At 40.0% G+C, this 25,883-nt stretch overlaps 2 protein-coding genes across 5 annotated transcripts in view; one reads left to right on the forward strand and one right to left on the reverse strand.

Moving 5' to 3' along the window:
- Window positions 1–239: 239 nt before the first annotated feature.
- On the forward strand, window positions 240–7,647 carry SOD1 (superoxide dismutase 1). Its single transcript, XM_082655700.1, has 5 exons — window positions 240–401; window positions 3,536–3,629; window positions 5,331–5,400; window positions 6,215–6,332; window positions 7,444–7,647. Exons 1-5 carry the CDS (start codon window positions 330–332, stop codon window positions 7,549–7,551), a joined length of 462 nt encoding a protein of 153 aa, XP_082511826.1. The 5' UTR covers window positions 240–329; the 3' UTR covers window positions 7,552–7,647.
- A 2,438-nt stretch (window positions 7,648–10,085) lies between these two features.
- SCAF4 (SR-related CTD associated factor 4) overlaps window positions 10,086–25,883 on the reverse strand; it is a 56,204-nt gene continuing 40,406 nt past the window's right edge. For 3 of the 4 annotated variants that reach the window (XM_082655071.1, XM_082655070.1, XM_082655069.1), the window contains exons 17-20: window positions 25,636–25,801; window positions 25,460–25,546; window positions 25,112–25,303; window positions 10,086–11,361 (exon numbers count right to left, since the gene is read on the reverse strand). In XM_082655071.1, the coding sequence (XP_082511197.1) occupies window positions 10,448–11,361; window positions 25,112–25,303; window positions 25,460–25,546; window positions 25,636–25,801 (1,359 nt within the window). In that variant the 3' untranslated portion in view covers window positions 10,086–10,447. The remainder of the gene's footprint in view (window positions 11,362–25,111; window positions 25,304–25,459; window positions 25,547–25,635; window positions 25,802–25,883) is intronic. The other variant, XM_082655072.1, reaches the window with a different exon arrangement.

Below are 25,883 nucleotides of genomic sequence, written 5' to 3' on the forward strand. Positions count from 1 at the left end.
ACTACACCCTTTGGAGGAGAAGGGCTGCTGTTTTTCGCCGTTCCAGGTTTCTGGGCGTTTTACGGGCGCCGGGCGGAGGGAGCCAGCAGCGCGAAAGGCAAGGCGCCCCAGGCAGCCCTTTGGCCCCGCCCCCGGTGATTCCCGGCCACTTGCGTCCCGTGGGGAGCGGGCTGAGAACGCGGGCGGCGATTGGTTCCGGGCCAGGGTGGGCGGGGTGCGGCGGCCCGGCATATAAAGGTGCCGCGGCTCGGCGCGGTGCTGCGTCCTCGGCTGTGTTTCCCGCTTCTTCTCTGGTCTTCGCAGTGGACCGGAGCGCGTCCCCGTGAGTCATGGTGACGAAGGCCGTATGCGTGCTGAAGGGCGACGGCCCGGTGCAGGGTACTATCCACTTCGAACAAAAGGCAAGGACCGGCGGGGGGAGACCGGCGGCGAGGCCGTGCCCGCACACCTGTGCCCGGGAGCGGCCGGCGGGGCCTCGGGCCGACCTCGCCACGCACCCGGCGCGTGGGTCGGCGGGTCGGCGGCCCCCGGGTCCTCGGCCGTGCGGCGCCCTCAGAGCCGACAGCCGCGCGCGGCCGCGGAGTGCTGAGTCACCGGGCGAGCCCAGCAGCGGCTGTGCGTGGCGAGGCCTGGGCGGGAGTGTAGGGAGGGAACACCCGGCCGGCCCGGTGGGTGCCGACCACCGCGAGTTTCGGAAGGAGAGAAAGCGTGAGAGGAAAGCCGGTTGCCCTGGCGCCTCCTCGGCGTCCGTAGGCCCGGGCGGAGACCTGAGGTGCTTGAGGACGCTGTGGCCCTTCTTGCGGGCTCAGATTCTGGGTCCTGAGATACCGCGGATGCTGAGTTGCGCAGTCCGAAGCCTGGCCGGTCCTTGAGACCCGGGGGTGGCGGATGCGGCTGGGCCGTCTGGGTTTCGTAGCATCCGTATCCGTTTGGGACTTTCCACCTTGAACTCTCTAGTTCAGGTGGTCTGCAGACTGCGGCCCGCGGGCCTAATCTGTCCCGAGGCGGTGTTTGTACAGCTCTCGAGCCGAGTGGCTTTTATATATTTATGGTTTTATATGTTTGTGTTTAAAGGGTCGTGAAAACAAGAGTAGGTGACAGTGATCCTTTACAGAAAAGTTTGCTGACCCCTGCTCTAGGTCAGGGTCATCCTCTAAGGGCAAAGAGGACGGCCCTGGTCAGAGCTCCAAAAGCCAGAGATCTAACAGCCTCCATGGTTGGGGGTTTTCCAGAGGAGCGATTTTTAACTCTGGGTGCACAGCAGACTCATTTGGGGAGCTTTTAAAATACAGATAGCAGGGCTCAACTCCGGATCAATTACATGAAAACCTGATGGGGTGCAGTCTGAGTGTTGCTCTTTTTAAAGCTTCCAAAGTGGTTCTTAACAGTGCACGGAGGATTGAGAATTCCTGTTGGTAGAGGGTAGTGGATGAGGTTTGGAAGTCCAATGTTAGGACACCTAGAGTATTTCCATTGCATGGAATTGTCACTTCTGTTCTTGGAGCATTCGTTTAAACAAATTCCCTGTAAAGTGACTTTGAAATTTCTCTACCCGTGGGCCTGTTAACTGAGATGCAGGTGGATAAACCCCTGAACAAATCTTGTAAAATAAAGTGTACAGACATACTCATTGATGACACTGCAAAACACAGGTGTTGTGAGGAAGGTGCTTGTGATAAGCCTGTCCCCCCAGATCTTAGTGAGGTTACCAGTGGGTGGAAAATTGTTTATGTTGGCTTGTTAATCATGAGGGAATATGAATGAGATTTAATCGTTAAAGTGGTTTATGGAAATGTGAGAGGACATGCAAAGTAATCTAGGTAAGTGTCCCCCATCTGTGAGATTTAAACGAGAGAGCTTATATTTGAGCTTAATTTTTTTCCTTTAGGTGGTTTCCAAATTTTCTAGAAAAGGCTCTTTGATATTTGACTGAATTTTGCTGTTTTCATTTGCAAGACTTTGTTTTGTCCATCCTCTCTCTCTCCACTAGAGAACCTAAGAAGTCTCTGAGGGATTCTTGCCCTGTGGCCATTGAGAAAACGGCTCGTGGTGTTGCATTCAGAAGTTAAACTGGTTTTTCCACCTTCCCTGAGCAGCTTCTATGGCCCCTCCTTTAAGTTCCAGCATCATTTTGGTGGTGCTCTTTGTACCTGATAAAGACCCTTGGATATGCAGATGTATTAAATTGACAATAAACTGTATTTCTTGGCCTATTGAGTGTTTAAAGTTTGGATTAGTTTCCAGTTTTCAAAAATCGGAAATTTTCACCTATTAAGTCCAAATTCTTAGCTTCTCTTGAAAAATCTGGAGATCTGCCCATACTGAGCCTTCATTAGCCCAGGGCAACGCTGTGCTGGACCGGTTTACATTCCTCCTGCTTCCCTGACCTGTTTTACTCATTTGAGACAATAGCCTGGTCCCTGCAGGGTTGTACCCAGGCAGCTTACTGTTGAACTTCTTGTGCTCTATGCATTACCAATTAAGTGGAGGCTTGGAAGAACCTGCCATGTTTGTCTGTCTGTGCTCTTGATAACATGGCGTGTTTGGGGGAATTACTTTCACATTTGGGGTTCTCCAAAATTAAAGGTTGTACGTAGAAGAATCATAGTGTATCTATTCTCAGAAAGAAACACAAGAGGCAGCGGTTGCCAGGCTGCTTCCGTTGAGCAGTGGTATCTAGCCAGTGGAAAGTACGATCTTCAAGGCTAACACCTCTTGTAACTGTTGGCCCTGGCTTTTTAAAAAACAAAGACACCGTCGTGTATTACTATATGGTGTGGATGCTGTGTCTATTTTATTTTACTTCCTAAGATCTCTTTGTAGCTGTAGAAGTAACTTCTTTGATTTCTATATGTAGCATGCGGTACCATTATCCATCAACATTGCCTGAATTGCAGTGTGTTTTTTTTCACCTGTTTTAGTGTTTCATTGTCCTTTCTTTTTGGTCTCTGTAGTGGAAAGGTTATGTAGGTTTCAATGCCTAAAAAGACTTGAGAAAGCAGTACTTCTGTTTGGACTAGGATCAGTCCCCCAGGTGCAGTGAGGTAGGATATTTTCTGGCTGTAAATCAAAGATATCCACGCCGGAAACGGGTCAACACCCCTCTGGTGGAGAGTGGAGAACAGGGATCCTAGGGTAGCAAGTTGGATATTGTTTTTCTTTTTAAGGCAGATTTGTATGATTGCTAACATAGAAGAGTGCATGAAGAAAGTAGGGTGCTAAAAAGTGTATGATGTGCTAACATTTGGGTTCAAAAGTTTGATTTGTACACAGACACTCACTATGCGCAAGTACGACCTATTCGAAATATTTACATAATAAACAAGAACTTATTCATATTACGTATGAATAGAGTAGCTTAGCAGCTTGCTGGAGGTTCACTGCTCCCGGCGGACCTGGGATTTGGACACAGATTTTTCGACTCCTGAGTCCATGTTCTTTTCACTTTCCTGTCAGTGGTAAAGATAATTCAACTGTTTTCTTTGTTCAGAAGCATTTGCTGTCTCAAACTTCTTGCACTTTTCTTTGAATAAAGGAAGATGGGACGGTCGTGGTATCGGGATCCATTACAGGATTGACTGAAGGCGATCATGGATTCCATGTCCATCAATTTGGAGATAATACACAAGGTGGGTGCTGTGCTGGTTTAGTGACTGACAGTTATTTCACCTAGTAAGATACACCGAGTAGAGTTACCCCCAAACATTAAAAACTTGTGACAGTTTTTTTAAAAGTCAAGTTAATATGACTACTAAAGTCGATCTCAGGGATAAAAATGGCTTTTGACTCTTCCGTGTGGAATGGAAGGAGAAGGAGTTGATGTTTTGTGATTATGGGTTGATTATGTAAGAGTCTCAGGTGTGTTTTAAGTAAAAACGCAGCTTCTTTCTGACCTTCCCCTTTACTCCCAGGTGTTGGTGAGCTGGGGCTTGAGGGCGGGTGTGGCAAGCAGGGTGCATATCTGCATAACCCTGCGAGGTAGCTCTGCGCTTCTAGCCTAAGGGCCTTAGCGGGGGGGGGGGGGGGGGGCAAGGTACAAACTGATGAGGGGGTGTAAACTCTTCACACTTTGGATTGTGCTTCCATTTTCTCAAGTTGGGTTTAGAAGCAAGTCAACAAAAGCTTATGGGTTAAATTGCCATATTTGAGTAAACTTAGTGTTTAGACTTTTTATGGTGAGAACTTAATTCATTGTGCTGGAACGTGTGTGTGTGTGTGTGTGTGTGTGTGTATTGGAGTATAATTGCTTTACAATGTTGTGTTGGTTTCTGCTGTACAGTGAAGTGAATCAGCTATATGTATACACATATCCCTTCTGTCTTAGAACTTGTTTTTAATGTTCCATAATTTGGTTTCTGTAAATAGTGATTTAATGATCAGATTTGATCCATTTCAACAATTATAAAAGGTCCTGGGACTTCCCTGGTGGTCCAGTGGGTAAGACTCCACGCTCCCAATGCAGGGGGCCCGGGTTGGATCCCTGGTTGGGGAACTAGATCCCGCATGCATGCTGCAACTAAGAGTCTGCATGCCACAACGAAGACCCGGTGCAGCCAAAATAAATTATTAATTAAAAAAAAACTCCTCACGTCGTTTTTTTTTTTTTTTTTTTTTGGTTTTACTGCTTCTGCTTTGGGAGGTGATTGCTCTGTGGCTTTGACTTACTGTGCTACTTTCTGTAACCTGCATGTCTTCTCCCTGGGTAGAGGATGGATAAAAGCTGTGAACAGGGGAAACTTTCTGTCAGCTGTTGAATGAAGAACCATGTCATGAAAGAGCCTCCTGCATTGTCGTGGTTGTGTTCTATGTGAACGCTGTTCCCTGGTGCACTGGAGTGCCATTTTTACAGAGTACAGTCTGAATGCCCCGGAGTTGTGCCGGGCAGCAGCCCTTGGATTAAGGTGCCGTTTTATATTCTGCACGCAAAGTAAAGGCCATAAACAGGAGAGCTGCCTGGTAGTATGTTGCTGGGGAGATAAGTTTTTTGTAGTTGAGGTGTGGTGTTGTCTAATGAAGTAGGATCATAATCATGGGATTTTAACAGAAGAACTATTGAAGATCGAGTCTTGGCCTTCTCATTTTACAGGGCAGTGAAGAAACCAGAGACCAGAGAAGGGTATTAATTTAACTTCACCAGTGTTACACAGTAGTTAGAATGTCTTTACTCCCTGCCTGTTTAATGTGTTGCTTTCTGTTTTTATTAGCCTAGAAGTCGCAGTGTGGGTCAGTACTTTCTCCATTTGAGGTTTTTAGCAATGACCAGTTTCTTTTGAGAACTTACTTTGGAATTTTGATTCATAATTTAGCACTTTTTTTTTTTTCGTAAACAGGCTGTACCAGTGCAGGTCCTCACTTTAACCCTCTATCCAAAAAACACGGTGGGCCAGAGGATGAAGAGAGGTGAGTGACCTTAACTCTTTTTGAAATAATAGCGACAGCTTTGAGGGGGCAGTATGGGTATATGACCTGCAGATTGCATGCTAAGATAATTGCACCTCTGCTCTTGAGTTTGTTGCCCTCATGTAACCCCTTGCCCCCAAGTGCTGGAATGGCTTACCCCTTGGGCTAAGGAATTAAATAGGGACACTTAAAACGATTTGGTTTTGTAGCATTTATTGAATATAGAGCTCATACAAGTGTCAAAGGGATCTAATACAGGAAATGTCATGAATAACAGTACTGTCAACCACTAGCAAAATAAACCATTGTGAAACACTGGAAGGTTTGTAGGTAAAAATTTGATATTGAAAATTCAGTGAGACTCCCATTTGTGTTTGTTTTCTGAGAGCCTTTCAGGAAAATATTAAATTTAAGGACAAGGATTAATTTATTTTTATATCAGAGGCCTAGGGGCATAGCTCTGCCATGCCAGGAAGTAACAGGCGTAACTCAGTAACTTAGAGTTTACCCTTTGGTCCTTTACCTGTGAAATTAGAGGTGCACCCCATCCTACCACTCTTCCCAGAGCATTGCTTTATAGACTTGAAGCCTGTGTTTGAAGAGCTGTGTGTCTAGAACATCTAGTTACTTGTTTTTAAACTTACATGTTTTTCAGGGTTTTGTCAGTCTGGAAAAGTGGGTTCTATTTGATACAGACTGTATCCACCTCTTAGCCCACCCTTACATATCTGACTCAGTCCATTTTTAATTTAGCTCATGAAGTAAAGTTAAATAGAAACCAGTCCTGATCCCTCTAACGCTTTTTCAACGTTAGGCATGTTGGAGACCTGGGCAATGTGAAGGCTGACCAGAATGGTGTGGCCGAAGTGCGTATTGAAGATTCCGTAATCTCACTCTGTGGAGACCATTCCATCATTGGCCGCACAATGGTGGTAAGTGTTCATATAATAAGAATATGCATAAAATTACTTCTAACACATGGTCACATATGTTTTCATGATTTCATGATTATTAGTCCTGGTTTCTAAGGATCCATATAAATTGTACTTTTAGTTCAGATTAGGAAAAGCAATTATTTTATTGGATGATTACAGTGAAGAATAATTAATGATCTAGGTCAGTTAAGAACACTGTTTTGCTAAGATGCGGTAATAAAGTAGATTACATTAGATCGTATTAATTAGATTTGTGTTACAGAAACAGGAGTGGTCTTCATCTAGTTTTTAAATGGCCAGACTTTCTTGCCACTACTGGGTTTTCCCCTTGTAGTTAACCAGAGCGTCTTAAGTCTGAAATCGGATGGACCTCAGTACTAATACTCATTCATGTCTGCAGGTTATCACCACTTGTTTAATACGTGGGAAGCAGTTGCCCCAAGTTACGTAGAGCTGCATCTGGTTCATACAGAACACCACCTAGGATAGGCTCCCTTTTGCCTGCCCCAGAGGACAGTTAACATTCAGGAGACACCTCCTTTCAGTTGACCCTTTTATTCTTAGAATTTTCTTCACCTGTAGTTGTGAAGCAGAAAAATCACGTATCAGTGTTTGATGAGCAAAATTTAAAATACTACTGCTCGAATACGTCAAGATATTTTTAGGATTACCTCTTGTTTATGGGTCCGTAATTAGGCATGATTTTGATGTTCTTTTTTGTTGTTTACTTTTTTTTCCCCCAAAGCAATTTATACAATAAAAGAATGACTACTGTAACTGAGATTACTAGAATTTCTCATGTTGGATTCAGCATGTGGCAGCCGTGTAACCTAATTGTGTGGGTTTTTTGTATTTCATTTAGAGATAGCACTGCTTACCTAGTGTTTGAGGGTAACTATTTCTTTGCTTTATCAAGAAAAAGCTTTGAGGAGTAGTTTCTACTTTTTACTATTAGATTAAATATTAGTATACTTTCCTCCTAGTAAAATTATTTTAACATGTTATTTTCTAATATTAAATGGTTCTTAAAAGTCTTTTGGGTATTGTTGAGAAGATACGGTAATTGCTTGATAGCCCTAAGTTAATGTGTTCTTAAAATTTTTTAAAGGTCCATGAAAAACCAGATGACTTGGGCAGAGGTGGAAATGAAGAAAGTACAAAGACAGGAAACGCTGGAAGTCGTTTGGCCTGTGGTGTAATTGGGATCGCCCAATAAACATTCCCTAGGAGGTGGTCTTGAGTCCTAGTAACGCATATGTTATCTTGCTAGTTGTAGAAATTTAGAGAAACATTAAACACCGTAACCTTAAAAGTGTATTTTGTGTGACTTTTAATTGCTTTAAGTACCTGTAATAAGAACTGATTCATGATCACTTGAAGATTTGTATAATTTTATAAGACTCATACTCAAAGTGTCTTGTTTCAGTGGTCTCTGTATTTTGCCAAACTTAGTCACATATGGATATTATTTGTCTGAATTTCTTCAGTTCTCAAGCCTGCAATAAACATTCTCTGTGGCACTACTGTATTTTGAGCCTATTAAAGTATCTAAGTTGAAATTCTAAATTAGCTCTGATACTCATACACAGAGCTTGAATGGAACAGATTTAGTAATATGTTGACGGGTATTAACTTCCATAGAGCTCTTTTTTGAAAGTGTTTGTTCTAAATGAGATCAGAATGTTTAAAATGTTAGCAACTGGTACATTTAGCTAAGACTAAGCTGAACTTTAATCTCAGACAAATAGGCTATCCTTTGTTAGCTTTAGGGAAATTAAAGTGGTACCTTTATTTTAAAAAGTAGATGTTACAGTTTAAGAGAGCCCTTTGATAACTTTCAGTGAAATTGTGAATGGCAAGTTAGTTAGAGCTTCAGGTAGCTGAGAAGACTTACCTACCTGTCAAATAGCACATACTGCATTTTTGTAGAACTGTGAACGTTTAGTTTATAATAAAAGTAGAGGTTGGCACAATCTGCTTTCAGATAAGCTCCTTAAAGAAATACATTATGCCACTGTAAGGTGGAAGCAAAGAAATGTTTGATTGTGGGTTCTGTTTGTTTAAATACAAGAACTGACACACCCAGTTAGTTAGTGAATTCAAGTCTGTTTCTCTTAATGGAAATATGTACCTGTAAGAGAATGCTTTTAAGTGTTAATCTAACTCAGGTTTGACGGTGGGTTATAATATTACTTCTGATAGGGAAGCCAGATAAGCAACAGTTTTGGTTGGTCGTAAATTATATGATGGACTTTATCAAGCGAAGGTCACTTAGGAGAGGAAAAGCTAATTTAGAGTAAGAATTTGTAGTCTGTGTGTGTTTTCAAAGTTTTAAATTGGTGATAACAGTATGCTCACAATAATGGTTACAACTACCATCAGGTAGGGAATTTAAAAACAAACACTAACAAACAGATTTCATAATGTACAGTTTTGTTACATAAATGGGATAAGACTCAAATACAGGACTTGCTTGTGTCCTTTAAAGCCTCAAGTGTAATTACTACCACTTGGTACTTTCGGGGTTTTGTCACGTGCAAATAGGGTGACCCTTAATACTTTCAATTGGAAATACAGGGCTGCGAGTCCTTGAAATCTGAACACTAATCAGTCAGGTGTATTTTTATTTCCAAAAGCAGTTTCAGCTGGGACTTTTAAACTTCTCAGTGGGCCAACATAAAACAAACAGGATAAATTTTATAACTCAAATCTGCATATATGAAACCGGATTTTCTCTTACTTTCCAAAGGCAGGGACTCAAGAACACTGCCCTAGATAAATACATTTTCCCCCCATCAAAACAAACAAAGGTCTTGCTGCAGAAAACTCAAAACCAAAGTAATAAAGCAGCTTCTCGCCTGGGGATGAGGGTAAAGAAAAAAGTTATCTTACGCACACTGAAACAATGACAGTTTAAAAATGTGATTTAAGAAGAAAAAAGCTTCAAGGCCGAAAGTACTAGGATTATGTTAACGGTCTTTTCCTTGGCACTAGGTAAGCAGCTTTATGTAACTGCTTTTCTTTACTATTTCAGGTATAGGTTTGATTTGGCTTTGGATGTGTTCATGTAATAGCTCTTGGATAACCTACGACTATTTTTCCTAGTTAACCCAACAATTTTAAGGAAAAGAGAGAAAGTACTTTGTAAGTGGCAAAAAGTTCAGTTTACCTCTGCCCAGCAGGGGACTTTAAAAAATGGTAAAGAAAGGCAACAGGCGAGGCTTGTAGAAACAATAGGTTGCATTTAAGTCCTTAAACAGGTAAGACCATAAGCTCTTAGGTTGCAAATACTAACCTTGATTTCTTTCACCCTTTTGAAAAATTTCATGGGATGGTTAAGAAAAACACCCAACCTTCTTTCTAAATAATACCCAGGCAATCAGATAATTTATAGTACAACGGGTAATGTTGGGGTCCAGTTTTTCCCCCAGCGAAAAAATTTTTTTACAATTAATTATTTAGGGCAACATTTACCACAAAGTCAATGGCAAAAAAAGAAGACCTTGACTGAATTCCAAAACAAGCTTTTCAGTTAACATTAAAACCACTAACCTTTGCCTTATGATTGAAATGCTAAAAATAAAAAATATTACAAATGAAGTGTTTGAGACTAACTACATAAAGATGTCTATTTCCATCAAATATACAAGTCTAATTTAGACTCCAACACAGTATTAACAGCTCAAACTTTGATGGTGAACAATCCTTTTCCACCTTAATGCAGTGTAGGAAGAATAGCACACATTAAAGTTTGTTACGAAAATAGAGTTTATTAAAAACATCCCTATTGTTTTTGAGGAGCTTTCACCGTTACCTTGTCTTAAATTAAAAAAAAAAAATAGAGAGCACTTCTAATTACGATTTGTAAACTTTTTAAAGTCAAAACTTTTAAAAAGTTACAGCAAAAAGGGTAATATTTATTCATATTTTCAGTATTTTTTGTTATTTTGTGGCTATTTTTAAATAGAAGGGAAGCAATCAAATTGCTTACAATTCCCCACCAACTACTGCGGGGCTGTGATATAGCAGGAGCAAGTATAATACAGCATCTGTACACTTCAAGCTCTACACTCCAGGAAGTGTCACTGTCACATGTGGACAAATTCCAGTCTCTAACGAGGAGCCTCGGCTGCTGAGCCAGAATCCTTTTCAGGTTCAACGGATGAGGTAGCCTCAGCAGGTAACTCTTCAGAAGGTTTTACAACTGCAGACTCAGACTCCCCCTTATCAAGTTCTGAAACAGTGTCTACATTTCCCACTTGGCTAATGGGAGGTTCAACGGTTTTGTTACCGCCTGCCCTGTCTGTCACCTCAGGCTTCTCCTTGCCTCGGTTTTCCTCCTTCTCTCTACGAGACTCTCTATCTCTAGAATCTCTCTCTCTGTCTCGATGCCCACTAGAGCGTCTATTCCTCTCTTCCAAGTCTCTGTGCCTGTCCCGGTCAGGGCTCCTTCTTCCCCACTCTCTCCTTTCACGATTACTATTCTCTCTATCATCATTACGGTTCCCATACCGTTCCCGGTCATTTTCCACCCTATTTCCAAAAGATCTTCTTCCAAACCTTTCTTGGTCTCTACCTGAAGTGAACTGCTGCCTGTTATCGTTTCTAAACGGCTGTGGCTGCGTCGGCGGCGGCTGCGGTGGCTGCGTCGGTGGCTGTTGCTGCGCCTGCGGTGCCGGCGGCGGCTGCTGCTGCTGCTGCTGCGGCTGCCTTCCATCTCTGTCCTCGGGACCCCCTGGGCCTGGCCCTGGGCCCCCGAGCCCTGGCACTCCACCGGGCCGGACAAAGGGGCCGTGGGGAGGAAAGGGACCTTTCATTCCATGAGGCGGAGGCATCCCGAAGCCCCCGGGGCCTGGTGGCGGACCTCTATGCATCATATGCGGAGGCATGGGGCGAGGCGGCATCAGAGGAAAGCGTGGCAGGTGAGGTGGAGGCATTCCTGGCGGGCGCTGGAGTGGGATCAGGCCAGGTCGGGCACCAAGAAGACCAGTGGATGGGGCTTGGAGCCCAATTACTCCTTGAGTACCTGCAAGGCAATAAAAATTAAAGTGTAAATAAAATAACATAGGAGACAGCATATTCTATTTCCAATTATTTCCTGTGGGGCTTGAAGCAAAATGAAATTCAACCCCAAATTCAAATTTCATACTGTCTGCCTGTCTACCTAGCAGAAAAATGTGACAGCCCAGTAACAAGGCAGGGCAAGCAGTCCTGGAGACACATACTATGTATACACGTCTACCTAATATAGATACAGGTCAAAATAAGCTGCAAAAAGAAATCGTAATATACCAAATTTTGGAAAGAGTACGTCAGAATCTCCTTCTATAGCCTTGACTAGTAGCTGTTTACCACTCAAAATACTTGAGAAACACATGTGCGCTGAGATAAAAGAAATAATGAGATAAAGAACTGAACTATTTGACCCAACTGAAGGTTATTTCAGGTGTACTCTTAGAAGAAAACTTCTTACTCTAAGTCTTAATTTGACTTTTTACTAGGAAAAAATGGGGTCAATGACCCAGAAAATCCAGTGAAGAGGGAGGTTTCTTTGATTCTGTCATTAAAATGCTTTGTGCAGTTATTATGCAGTAAGCATTACTTTAATGTTTATAAAATAAAGATCCATGCACAAACATAGTTTATTTTTACAAGTCCCTCTTCAAACCACAGCATAACGTGTAAACTGCTATGCCGAAATGACTGCTGAACAATGCTGCGTGCCCAGCCAGTCACCTTCTATTCACTTTCCCAAAGGTGGCAAAACTGATAAAGTTAGTGCTGCTGCTGAAAGTGACAATGCCTTTATTTCCCATTTACAGGAGTGTGCTTATGCTTTAAGAATCAAATTCAACCCATCATTTATAATACCATGGAAAAGGACGATCTGTTGTGGTTCACAACTTAAGTAACAGGTATCGTGGTCTCTCTCAATTTATTTCTCTGCAAATATAAACATCACAAGGCAAATACTATGACCAACAAGAGTTATTCTAATAAAGGAAAATGTTCCAGATATTGTCAGAATGTGCCATTTACCCATGTACTGCAGAAATGCCTTTGAGCAAGTTGTGCGTTATGACCATCAACTGGCAAAGGTGAGAAAAATGCTTGCGTGACACTGACAGAAAAACCACCAGAGAGCAAACCCAATACTTCACCTTTTTGTCCCCAGCATATTATTTTATGTTTACAGTTTCAATCACTTCCACTCACTTTAGCAAACATTTAACAAGTCCTATTTGCTCCTAGATTTTCTGTATAAACAATTAATACTAATATGATAGACAAGAATTTCTACTTCAGTTTTTGTTCCTCAGGACATATGGTCCAATACTATTCTGTCAGACTTAGGCACCAAACAGAGTAGACTGGAAAATGTTATGTGCATCAGTTTATAACTCTTAACATGAAGACTCACCGCCTTGGTATTTACTTAAACAGAGTACCTTCTTTTAAATGCTTAAAGAGAAATACATTCAGTGAAAAGGATCTCACATAGGAGCAACCTTGGACACATGCCTCAGAAATGGGGATAATAATACCTGCCTGTTGTTGAGATTAAATGGGATAAAGTACATAAGCATGAGCTCAGAGCTTGGCACACAGTTAAGTGCTGAAATTATTATTCTACACATCTATTTTGACAGACGGTAAGTATCCTAACACTAAATATTTCACTTTGCAAAAACACATTTTTCTTTTCTGATCATTGAGATCTTACTGGCCTCTCCTGGTCCCCCAATATCCACCAAGCACTTTGGTAACTGGGAAAAAATTATGCTTCCATATGTCAGGCCTAAAGTTGAGAAATGCTAATTACCATAGTGAAAAGCCAGAAATGATGAATTGGATGAACAAGGCCAAGACCCCATAGACTCTTTACACTCTCCTCAGGAAATCCCAGACAATGAATATATTACAGAGCTTATACTATTATCTCAGACTGATATAAAATTCATGGCAAACTAACATTCTTCATATCATTTAGTGAACATATATTGAGTACATACCATACAAGGGACAACAAGACACCTAAGATATGTCCTTGCTCCCACCTTTTAAAGAAATCGTAGAGCCGCAACATTTGTGGACTTTAACTTAAAACAAGCAACATAAAATGTGCCCCCATGTACAGCCTCCTTCAATAGAGTCATCATATAGAGAAGCACACTTCAACAAATTGAACTTTACTTTCCCACCAGCTTTACTCAAGGATGAAACCGGTAAATGTTTACTCTGTTAAAGACTTGTTGTGGCACATTCCAGTACCTAACGATATGCTCAAGGGGCCAATAGCAAGTTTTAAATAACACTAGAAAAATGAGGAAGGGGTTCAAAGCATCTTATTGTAACAGAAGAATTAAGTTCAGATGAACCTTTAAGAGGAAACAGACCTTTGCAGGACAATGGGAAGGTCCTATTCCTGATTTCCCCATAATGATGGCTTCCTCAGCTACCAATCTGACAGCTTGCCAAAGGAAGCAAGGCCAACCTCAATCTTGTACAGAAGAGAGCAAATGGGCAATGATTCTTTGTAAAATATAAACCGATCTCTAGCAACACATCTCTAAGTTTTTTATAACATGCATTTGAGGGTACATACAGGTTCATTTAACAGGGTTAACTTTTACAGCACCCATATATTTAAAACTCCTACAAAGCACATTTTTTATAAAGAGAAAAACATAGCCTAATTCATCTATTCCATATATGTGGATATTTGTATTTGGGATTTACTTAAAATATTATTCAAATTCTTTCCCTCTTTTGTAAATAAGCTGATTTCCTTTTAACCCTTTACAGACCAACAAAGTTTACAGATTCCCCCAATAGAATTCCCACAGCTCCAAATGTTGGCCTTCAGGGCACAGAAGTGGTGGAATTAGATATTTTTTTCTCTTCTGTTGTTCTGCAGTGAACAAAAAAGTACTGCTTTTATAATAACAGTTATATTTAATTAAAAAATATATCAGGTGGCATAAGCCCTTGGTAGGCATAAGAGCTGAATTTCATTTTTATTTTTATTAGGAAAGCTGTCATGATGCATATACCAATGGAATACACAGTGAGTTACCCAAGTCTAAAGGACATTCAAAGCAATTATTCATTTTGTTTGGAAGTATGACGTGAAATACCTGACAAGTTTTCTAGAGTTAAAAACTTTATTTATTCATACATATGTTGAACATCTAAGCTTTACATTATTAACATATTTAATGTGCTGGGGATATGAAGATTAAAAAAAGTAATAATCTTTTCCTTCAAACAGCACATAACCTAGTAGAAACAGACAAATGTCAATTGCTGTCAATAGGAGACGGCACACACTATTATGGTGACAAAGGTGGAACTGACAAAGTCAGTGTGTGTGAATCTGAGCGGGAGTCCCAGGGGAATGTCTGAATTGGGTCCCAAAGGAAAGGAAGAACATTCAAGGCCAATTTAAGGAAGGACATTACTGGTTAAACAGCGGCTTCTGGAAAGGCCTATTATATTATTAGCAAAGTGAAGCAGTAAAGTGTGTTGTTCTGAGAATTGCAACAGAATGTCTTTTGATGAGAATCAAGGAGAGAAAAGATGAGGTTTATTATTGAAGCAGCAAGAAAGAATCTGTATGAATACAGATTGCTATCAATTAAAAAAGAAACAAATGAGGTTTGTGAGGCTGAACAGTTAGGCCGGGGCAATCCAGGTCTTATATGCCATGGAAAGGAACCTGGACTCTGATCTAGAGTGGTGGGAAAACCGCGGAGAAATTTTTAGCAGGGATGATCCTCATGTTCATGTCTGAAAGACCTCTCCAGCAAATAGCATACAGGAAAGCAAGGAGGCAGAGGACACTGAATAGTAGTTAGGCTCTTATTCCAAGAATCTAGGGAAAAGAGGTGAGAGACAACTGAACGACGTGCGAGAGATGAAGAACAGACTTAAGCCCTTTAGTAGGCAGGACTGGCAGAATATGAGATGGAGGAACATAGCTGCTTCGAATGAGTGGGTGGATGAAGGCATCAACTCAATGCAGGAATTTAGAAAGAGGAACAATTTTCGGAGACAGACAACAAATTTCACGTGTTAATACTGAGAGTTGGAGGGGCCTAGGCTACACCTGGTGGAAGTGTGCTGAAGTCACTGATTAAATGTACAGAGCTCAGAAGAACCATGGTGTTAACTTATCCAGAACATGGATGAAACAAAAAAGGGAAGAGTTCAGACCTGGGGAAACTCACACTGTAGACAGAAGACTCCAAATTTCCTAATACAGCAAGATTTTAAGGCAGACCAAAAAAGTGACAGCCCCAAATGTCTCTACTTCAATTCAAGAAGTACAAGAAACACACTGAAGTTTAAATAACCAAGGCTACTTCCTACGATGAATCAAAAAACCACTTTCACAAACAGTAAAAATCAAGATTAAAGGGGAGGTGCCAGTGCTTTCTATAGCGAAGACGTTGGTAATTATGGGAAATAAAGAACAGGTATGTTAAAAGATTACAGGGGTGGTGAAGGAGGGGAAGGCTGCTATCATGACTGGAGACCAGTGGGGACCTTGAAATGTCAGGAGAATCGTTAGTTGAACCCTTTCATGGAGGATGTAAATTTAAGTTGGATCTTTCACACACACAAAAAGGAAGGGCAGAGAGAACATCTGAAAAGGGAAATCAGTAGAAAGGGCGGTTCTTCTACCTCTTCTCCGCCCATCATCTTGTCTTGCATTCTACCACAGCCAACGCCTCTAGAAGTCCTGGACCTTTCATTACAAGTAACTTTATCACTTCTGAATTCTCATTTTCAAGTACCCCACTCTCTGACCCTCTTTCCCAAAACAACCTTCAATCCCACTAGGATCAAGTCCCCAATGCCCTTCACGTCTTTACTTTCCTCCTTACCTGTCTTGGAGTCCACGGTTCTCCCTTACCATGTTGCCTGGAAAAACCTCAACACTGGCTTTAAATGCAACTCTTCTACCTAACCTGCACCTGAATATGGCTGGGCACCACCTCCGACATGCTGACTGGTCTCATTTTATTTATAACTACAACCACAAATGCTCCCTTAATCCTGGCCAGCAATTCTAATTTCCCTAGTCAATTCACATTCTTATGTTTCTGGATATCTATTTCACATGTTCCTGTTTCTCCTTAATCCTGTCTATTCTTAGCTGGTTTTATATAGCTTCTGGGAGGTAAAATTCACATAGCCTACAATTCACCCACATAAAGGGTGTAATTCAATGGTTTTTTTAATATATTCAGAGTTGGGCAACCATCGAAATAAATTTTAGGACATTTTCATCATCTCAAAAGAAACCCTGTATCCATTAACCATCATTTCCTGTTTCCCCCCAACTCCATCCCAACCCCCAGGCAACCATACATTTTATTTTCTGTCTCTATGGACTTGCCTATTCTGGACATTTCATAAATGTGGAATCATACAATACGTGACCCTTTGTGACTGGCTTCTTTCACTTAGCATATCTTTTCAAGGCCCATCCACGTTGTAGCATGTATAAGTACTTCATTTCTTTTCATTATCAAGTATTGTTAAATGGAAATACATTTTATTTATCCTAGTTGGTATATATTTTTTAAAAAAAGGACTTTTAGAAAGGCTTTTTTAATCCACCTACCTACCACCAAATCTACCGATTTACCTGCACCTGTATCTGTATTACTCCTTCCATCTGTCAACATGTGTGCCCCACGTTCAAACTCAGAATCCATACCCTCACCTACATAATATCAACCTAGAGAATATCTCTTCTTTCTTGCAACAAAAATTTCCCCTCTACTGGGTTTTCCAATAATGAACATGCTAGGGTTGTCTTTTAGAAATAAACACGAAAGAACTGCCCTCACCTTCTATCTCCCTTCAGCTCACCGCCGTTTCACTGTTCCCCTATATAGCACATCTCCTCAGAGAGATGTCCAAAATCATTGTATCCATTTCTTGTATCTCTCATTCTCTCCTGACCCTATCTATATATACTTGTGAACCCATCACTCCAATAAAACCACATTTCTCAAGGTCATCCAGAAGCCTTCATTTTGATAAATCCCGTTAGCAAGTCTCAGCACTCTTCTTTGACCCAAAAATGGCATCTGATAGTTGATCTCTCCCTCCTTCCTAGGAACTTTCTTTACTGGGCTTCCGGAATACCTTCCTCTACTTTTGCTTCCTAGCCCTCTAGCTGCACCTTCTCAGTATCCTTTGCTGGATGGAACAGTAGAGGACAGTGGTTAAAAAGCACAGGTGCTGGAATAAGTGTACCTTGAATTCTAGGTGCTGCCACTGGAGCTGTGACCTTGGGCAGGTCACTTCATCTCTTTACGCCTCTGATTCCCCATCTACAAACTGGGGATAACTGTGTTGACTTCAAAGAACTGTAAGGCTTAAATGACTGATATATATACAAACTCCTTAGAAGAGTTCCCATCATGTCTTAGCTCTCCGTATCATATCTTCAACTGCTAAATGCTGACGTTTTCCTGGGCTCATCCCTCTCACTACATTCCCTCCCTAGGTAATCTCACATACTCTGGTGGCTGTAAATATTATTTTTATTTGCTGACTACACCAGAATTTACATCTTTAGACTTTACGAGTTGTTTAGTTGTCATCTGCACCTGAATGTCGAAGTTAAAACATCCAACATTTAACTTGACATCCTCATCCTAAACCCACTCCTCTTTGAGATTTGCCCATCTGAGGAATGGCAATTACACTCAACTAAATTGCTCAGGTCAAAAACATAGTCGTCCTTGACTCCTTTCTCTCACATATATAATAAGGCCATTCTGAAGGCTGTATCTTCAAAATAAGTTCAGAATCCAAATGCTTGTTACCTCTGCTGTGCCATCCTAGTGCAAGCTGTTAGCACTCTAATCTCATCTACTCCAGTGGCATCCAAACTAGTCTCCTCTTTCCACTCTTACCAACGCCTGTAGTTTGCTTTCTATAGAACAGCCATCCATAATCCTTTGAAAAATGGAAACCAGATTTAAAGTGTTTAAGACCTATACTTCTTGTTGTACTCTGACTGGCCCCTGACAACCAGTTCTGAACTCATCACCTGCCGCTCTTCCATATGATTGCACTGCTCAACCCTAGCAGCCCACTGTAGTCCCTCCAACAAGCCAAGTCTGTTCTCAGTCCAAGCTCCCCTTCTGTTCTCCTCTAAATGAGATGTTTTCCCTGTGTCTCTATGGCTCTTTCCTCTATTATTTCTCTGTATTACCTCCTTAGAAGCCTTCCTTGGCCATCCTATATAAAAGAGTACATCTCAAACGACATTCCTCCAATCCCATTCTCTGCTTTACTCTCTTCATAGGAATAGCTTCATGGGAAATTATTAGTTTACTTACTATCTAAGTCCCCACTAGAACGTAAGCTCCAGGAAGAAAGGCCCTGTCTTGTCATTCAGGGATCTCTAGTACCCAGAAGGGTGCCTGACACACAGTAGGTACTCGAGTAAATACATGTTGGACGTATGAATGAATGAATGGTGGTGGCATAAGGGATGACTAAACTCATCAACAAGATACCTCTCGGGGGGCAAAAGCAGTGGCTACAAGGTCCAGGTCTCTCCCCCAGGGCGGTGAGTCTCTTTCCATTGTAAACCTATGAATATCTGAAATTTTGAGAAAAGCTGCAATGTTCTTTCACAACCGCCTTTTCCGCTCCTAGTCGCAGTTCCACCTTTTCTTGATTCCAAACGAATGAATGTCACTGTGGCATTGTGCATGGACCTAACTCAAAATTTGTTCATACAAGGAAAAAGATATACCAGCCACTCTTATCTCTCCCACCAATGCCCTGAGAGCCCCAAGGCATATACATATATGTATTTGTTTAATCATTAAAAGTGTTTTTTTTTTTTTTTTAACTACAAACCTTTAGAAAATTGAAATAACAGTACAACCCATACATGTATTTCCTTCGCCTAGATTCACCAGTTAACTACATTTAGGCCGTAATTATTTTGAAAAGACTCCCAGGTGATTCTTACAGGAGGCACTGTGATGGGAGAAGGGGAGAATGGAAAAATGAGGAGCTAGTTTTCAAAAGAATGAGAGAGAGCACATTTTAGATTGCATTATACATTACTATACCAAAAAAAAATCGTTCTTAGAATGGTAGCAAAAGATTGCTAAAAGAATTTTGAGTTTTCAATAACATATAGTGCAGGCAGACTAACACGTGTATCTATTTTTAGCATGGGGCACATTATGTTTTGATAAAATCTAATACATGAAAACCATAATTTCAAATGAAGAATCAGAGACTACTATCTCTTTAAAATGTCTCCTTGGATTTTTTGCAAAATAACGTACAATAAGGTTTGGTCAATTTCCCTATGGCTCATTTATAGTCGTTTTTTAAGAATTTGTATATGAATTGCTATTTTATTGTAACTGGCAAAGTATAACAGCTGTGACTTAAGAGTTAAAGAGTTGTACTATTAGAGTCAAGAAGCTTGGGATATACTGGTAATCCATCACTGAATGAGATCATCCATAGGAAATTTTATTTTCAATGTTAGCTGGAAAAAATCTTACCTGAAATTCTTCACAGCATTATCTTTGTCTACCAAAATCAATCTAGAGCCCAGAGTTTCTGCCCCTCCCACCTTCCTCAGGCCCAAAGAGACGTCAGAGAGATTTAAACTTAAAACAGACTCTTTAGGCTGGAGTTCTGCAGCCTAGGAAGTGCAGAGAGAGATGGAGACAATATGATAAGCAGCTTTCAAGTTTTCGTGCAAGACCCTCTCCATGTTTTGTTTGAACTGCTTCGCCTTCTGAGAAAATATAGTGTGTATTCATGCATAAATTCATATCCAAGGTAAACATCTGCTGTGGATCGATCACTATAAAAACATTCATTGAACAATGTTGTATACAAAGTTGATGGCACTGTGATGAGTATTTGGGAAAAGAAACATAGTGGAATAATATAATGCAATATTTAGAGTACCAATTCAAATATTTTAAAGCTTTCAAAGAACACTTTTAAAGGATAAACAAACATCTGGTAGACCCCTCTGGGTTATAATTTAACATAACCAATATTATAACAAAGTCTACAATAAGGAAGAATATTAAAATGCAAAAAGTGTTTAAAAAATTAGGTGTTACCATTAAAAAAAACTTTTGAGAATTTTCTTCAGGTTTCCTTTGAATGTTATTCACACTAGTAGATTGGTGCTCTAATGTTCTAATTTATAGTGTTAAAAATTACTAATTATAAAAGTATCAAAATTCTAGGCAGAAAAATCTAAAGCTAAGTGAAATCACAAGTCAAATATCAATTTTAAAGTACAGTTGACCCTTGAATAACACAGGTTTGAACTGTACGGACCCACTTATACACAGATTTTTTTTTTCCCAGTAAATACGTACTACATGATCCGTAGTTGGTTGAATCTGCAGATGTGGGACCTCGGATATGGAGGGCCAACTATAAAGTTATGTGTGGAGTTTTTACTGCATGGGAGTTGGCGCCCCTAATCACTGCGTTGTTCAAGAGTCAAATGGAATTACAGAACTTGATAGTAAAATTATTCATCTTCAAGGCAGTCTTAAGGATCATAGATAGTTATTGCATAAAAGCAAACACGCCTGTTGAATTCACAAACCAATTCTGTCTACATAATTCTTGAAGTGTCCAAAGTTTGGAACATCAAATGCCTATCGAGGCCAGGCAAGGATGTGTGAAAATCAAGCATGAAGTATACATCATACTACTGCCTAGCAAGTCAGCCTGTAGGCTACCAATCTGTGACTTTTGCTTTAAATATCTGGTAACAAATATTATCAATAAGAAGCAATCTTACACATACCCAATTCTTATTTATAAATTTTACCATCATCTATAGCAGTGTGACAAAACTGTAGAGAATCTCTGTATAATAATAATTAATGAGTAAATGTATCTGGCAAGAGAAGAGACTTTAATTTTCCACAATAGGAATGAATCCGATTTAGCTTAATTTTTCCTTGAAAAGATATTATGGATATGCTGGTAACACAATAGAGATATGTAACACAAACAAACATTTTTTTGTGTATTTTTTTATTGTTTGGAACACCAAAGTAACCCAAATTTCACATTTACAATGAAATTTTAAATAAAAATATGCTGTACATTGTATTAGAGATACATATACAAAAGTTTGGAAAAGTAAACACATACACTTATACAGTAAAGAGAATGTACTGATGAATTGCTATCACCTTTAATATGCCTTCTCTCCTAAATGGTCAACAACTGTAAACTGTTTCCTTTAGCTTTTATGAAATGACCACTGCTCTAGCTATTTTGAAGTGTGAGGTACTAAGAACAGATTCCTTTAAAATCAAGTGATAATGAGTGATTATTGTGCATCGAATAGTTTTATGTTTTCAGATTATCAGTTACTAAAATAATCAAAATCTCTAAAAGATGGAGGTGGTTCCCTACAAATCTGGCTGCGAGGGCTACTCAGCCCAATTCAAGAAACAGGTAGTCATCACTCCCAAACTAACATCCACACTTAAGTCTGATCATTCAGAAAATTCTTTACACCAAACCATCCTTAAAGCACCCCACCACCTCCTTCATAACCAGGGCCTACAACAGAATTTCGGAAGATGTTTGTTGAAATCTTTTTTTTGGCCCCTCTACTTTAAAAATATAATTGCCACATTTCAGAAATTAGGATCCAAGAACTCAGTTAAGTCTCAAGGATACATTTAGCTTCCATTGTAAGAAAACAATTTGAGTATCATTAATAGGAAGAATACAGATACCATATTGTGCTATTTAAATGAAATGCCACTATGACTAACACACATTTTCTCAGTAAGCCAACTGATGGAACTTTAATACATGTGAACTTATCTCCTGGTCTAATATACCATGAAATATCTGAGGCAACCATGCCAAGATACATACTTTCCTAAAAAGGCTGCTTCCTCTGCTGACAATTATAACAGTTTTAAATAAATCACAAGTAAGTAATATAATTTTAGAATTTCCAGTACTCTTCTCTAGGTATGCTAAATATCGTCTATGACATTCCTTACCTGTAATAAGCACCCACCATTCACTGAGTGCCTACTCTGTGGCAGGCCCCATGTCAGTTGTTTATATATGTTAGCCCAACTGAATGATCACAACACCCCGGTGTGACATTTCATTCCTTTTCTCACAGTTGAAGAAGCAAGTTTAGTATCACCTTCTAGGCTTAAAGTTTTCTGTGTAGTATAACACTGCTTTTTATTATCGTAAGAGAAAACATTAGAGCACCAAGAGAAAACTTGAAAGCATCTTAGTTCTAGTATTCTGTTACTTGGTTAACATCAACAATATTCAACCTATTTACTGATCCCTTAGTGCTACAATATTGCATGTGATTACAATATTCCTTTATCAAAATGATGGAATTGTGACTAGTCTTTTGGTTAAATCCTTTATTTGCATATGCATTAAAAAGTCTCATTTCTATAAAAGGTCAAATTCATGGGATATTCTTTTCAAGATTTCTAATTGAAGGAAAATGGAAGGCTCTCTTTCTCATGATTCAACTAAACTACTGCAGTTTAGTTAAAAGTGCCTATTTTAACAAAAGTTTTCTTTTTTATGTTATGTCATATTTTAACCTTTCCAGATCTGGAACAGCCTTCAATTTCTAAACTTTGTTTTATAAGTTACAGACAAAGATCATCATCAGAGGTGAAGTATAAACAGTCCTACACTGAAAACCATCCATCCACCCACTTACATAATAATGTTCCTCTCTCATGGAGCTTCCATTCTTGGGGGTGGGAGGAGATGGACATCCAAATAGGTATGTTAGATAATGATAAATCCTAAGAAATTTAATTATTTTTCTAGCAGTGACTAGCTTACTAAGTTTATTTTTCATGCTCACCAACTTTTGATTTGTTTCACATGTTGGCTGAGAGTTTAAATTATACATTTCAGTAGTGATAAGAAATAAAAGGGCAGAGTCTCCAAGACCTAAATGTTAAATAAAAGGCAGGTAATTTATTCTTTTTTTGGGCGGGGGGGGGGGGGGGGCTGCACCGTGTGGCTTGTGGGATCTCAGTTTCCCGACCAGGGAATGAACCCGGGCCACAGCAGTGAAAGCCCAGAATCCTAACCACTAAGCCACCAGGGAACTCCCTGGGTTATTTGTTCTTAAAGGTTGTTCGAAAGTAGCAGTTATTAAAGTCTTGGAGATGAGGAAATCTTTTCATTCATTCAGTGAATTTACTAAGACCAGAAAAAAACCACAAATGCATGAAATTCTGTAAACAGTCTCAGGTGGCCTAATACCCATGGACACCAGAGTAGGAAACTTCATTTCAAAGAGAATTCACAATCAGGAGCATGCGTGTGGGGTGGAGGAAAGAAGCTGATCAGAAAATTCTACCCAACTTAGATTCTTTGATTCTTGTGTAACCATCTTATTACAAATATGGGGGGGTGGAGAATCATAACAAAACTGAGATCCAAAGATATTAAGGTTTCCTGGCTCCTAGTTCACTGTTCCTTCTACTATGACTTCCATTAGGGCACAGACCTCTTAAGCAACTTCTCCATTAAACAAATCATTTTCCATCATTATGATGACTACACTACATTACTTGTGACAAATTTTAACCCTAAATCCTCTTTTACCATTACCCAGTCTGTGTACTAAAAGAAATAAAAATCAAGTTTATTATCAGCCTAAACTCAGTCTTGGAGAGGGCAGAAAACAGCATGCCATTTAAAAACAAATTGAGTTTTATTATAAATGTAGTACATGCAACGAAGTGAAAATTTCCAACAGTACTGAAAGCTGTAGGTGAAAAGTAAAAGTCCTACATCACAAACCAATGTCCCACAGTCCTACATCCCACAAGTAACCAATATGCTCTTTCCTTAAAAAACCTAAGATTATGAAAGCGAACATTTGCACACACATACCTCTGAAAAATACAATGGGCTCATAGGACTAGAATATTCTAACACTAAGGATGAATTAACTACCCATTAGGAGAATCAAGTGTTAATTATAAGTGGCAATACCACTTCAAATACAACAATTTATTAATTGTTATAGGATGGTCACTATAACAAGTATATGACATATTCACTTATAATTCAAGCAAGCAAGGGTAAGGCCTCCTAAAGATGTAAACAATCTAAACCACACTTCCATGGATCACAGAAGTAGAGTTGTGGGTAAAGAATACAACAGATGAACTCTTGCAGGAGAAAACTGAGGGGTCAGTGGAAAAAGCATTGCCTCAGGCTGTGTAACTGTCACTCAGGTAACAAAGCCATTTTTTGGCAATGTATCAAAGATAATTTCTTTGCTAGCCCACAGAGAATGCTACCAAAGTCCAGGGATTTTAAATGTATAAAAATTAATCCAGACAGGGAAAAAACCCACATTGTTAAAGAAATGCTCTCTCTTATAAAGCTGCGATGTCTGGGGTTTTGTTCATCATGGACTATGTACCAACTCCTTTTTATAGAGATTAGTTTAATCACTTTGCTATACCAAATTAAGATGTGCAAATCCAAACTTTTATTCAAGACAGACAAACAAACATGATTTCATTTTTGAGGCTGTCTCTTGAGCATATTCTTGGTAAAGACTAAAGTACACATATTTAAGAGAAAGATCTTCCTCAAAGAAAAATAGCCTCAGAGAACGTTTTACCAAAAGTAGCATTGTTTATATAAAAAGCCTAACTTGGGCAGGGGAAAGAAAACTAATGATAAAAAACTTAACTTACCAAGAAGTGAAACAGGCTGTGTTACAGGAGGGGTGGGCAGATTCGTGGGTGCAGCAGGTGGCACAGCAGAACCATACATTTTCACACTGTCACCAGACTCGGCGTTTCCTCTAGCCCCAGACACCACTGTTGGAATGGGATTTCCAATAGATAAGTCTTTTGTAGTGTCTTCATTTATACCAGCGATAGTAGCTAAGGAATATAATTACATCAACATGTGAAGCTGAATAAATAATTATCTCCCGGTCAACATTCTTTTGCCATACTATAGGTCCTATTACTGGTCCATTCTCCCTCCTACTCTCAATTCCAAGAGGACAAGTGAACACAAAGGAAAAACATGCTTACAGTTTGGGATGTTTATTGGTGGAGTGTGAGGAGGAGGAATGGATACTGGTGGAGTTATAGGAGGTGGGGGTCCAGGAGGAAGAAAACCTAGAATAAGAAAAATAATGTCAACTGAAGTTGTGTCACTTTATTTCAGGCTCTAAAAAAAGAATGTCTTCTCAAATAACTTAGTGTACCTGGTGGTAAATGCATTGGGTTGAATCCTGGGCGCAGAAATGGTGGAGGAGGTGGAGGAGGAGGAACACCAGGACCAAAGCCTGGAGGGGGAATTCCCAAAGGAGGCGTGAAAGTGGGTGGCTGGAGAGCACCAACTACAGGAGGTCCCGGCTGATGTGGTGGGACCTAGAAAGAAAATGGAAAATGAAGGCACAAATCTAGCCACCCTCCCACCCACAGTGTGTAGAGACAAAGAAAATACTTTGTT

Source organism: Grampus griseus (assembly GCF_964374135.1).
Source record: "Grampus griseus genome assembly, chromosome: 5".
NCBI lineage: Eukaryota > Metazoa > Chordata > Mammalia > Artiodactyla > Delphinidae > Grampus > Grampus griseus.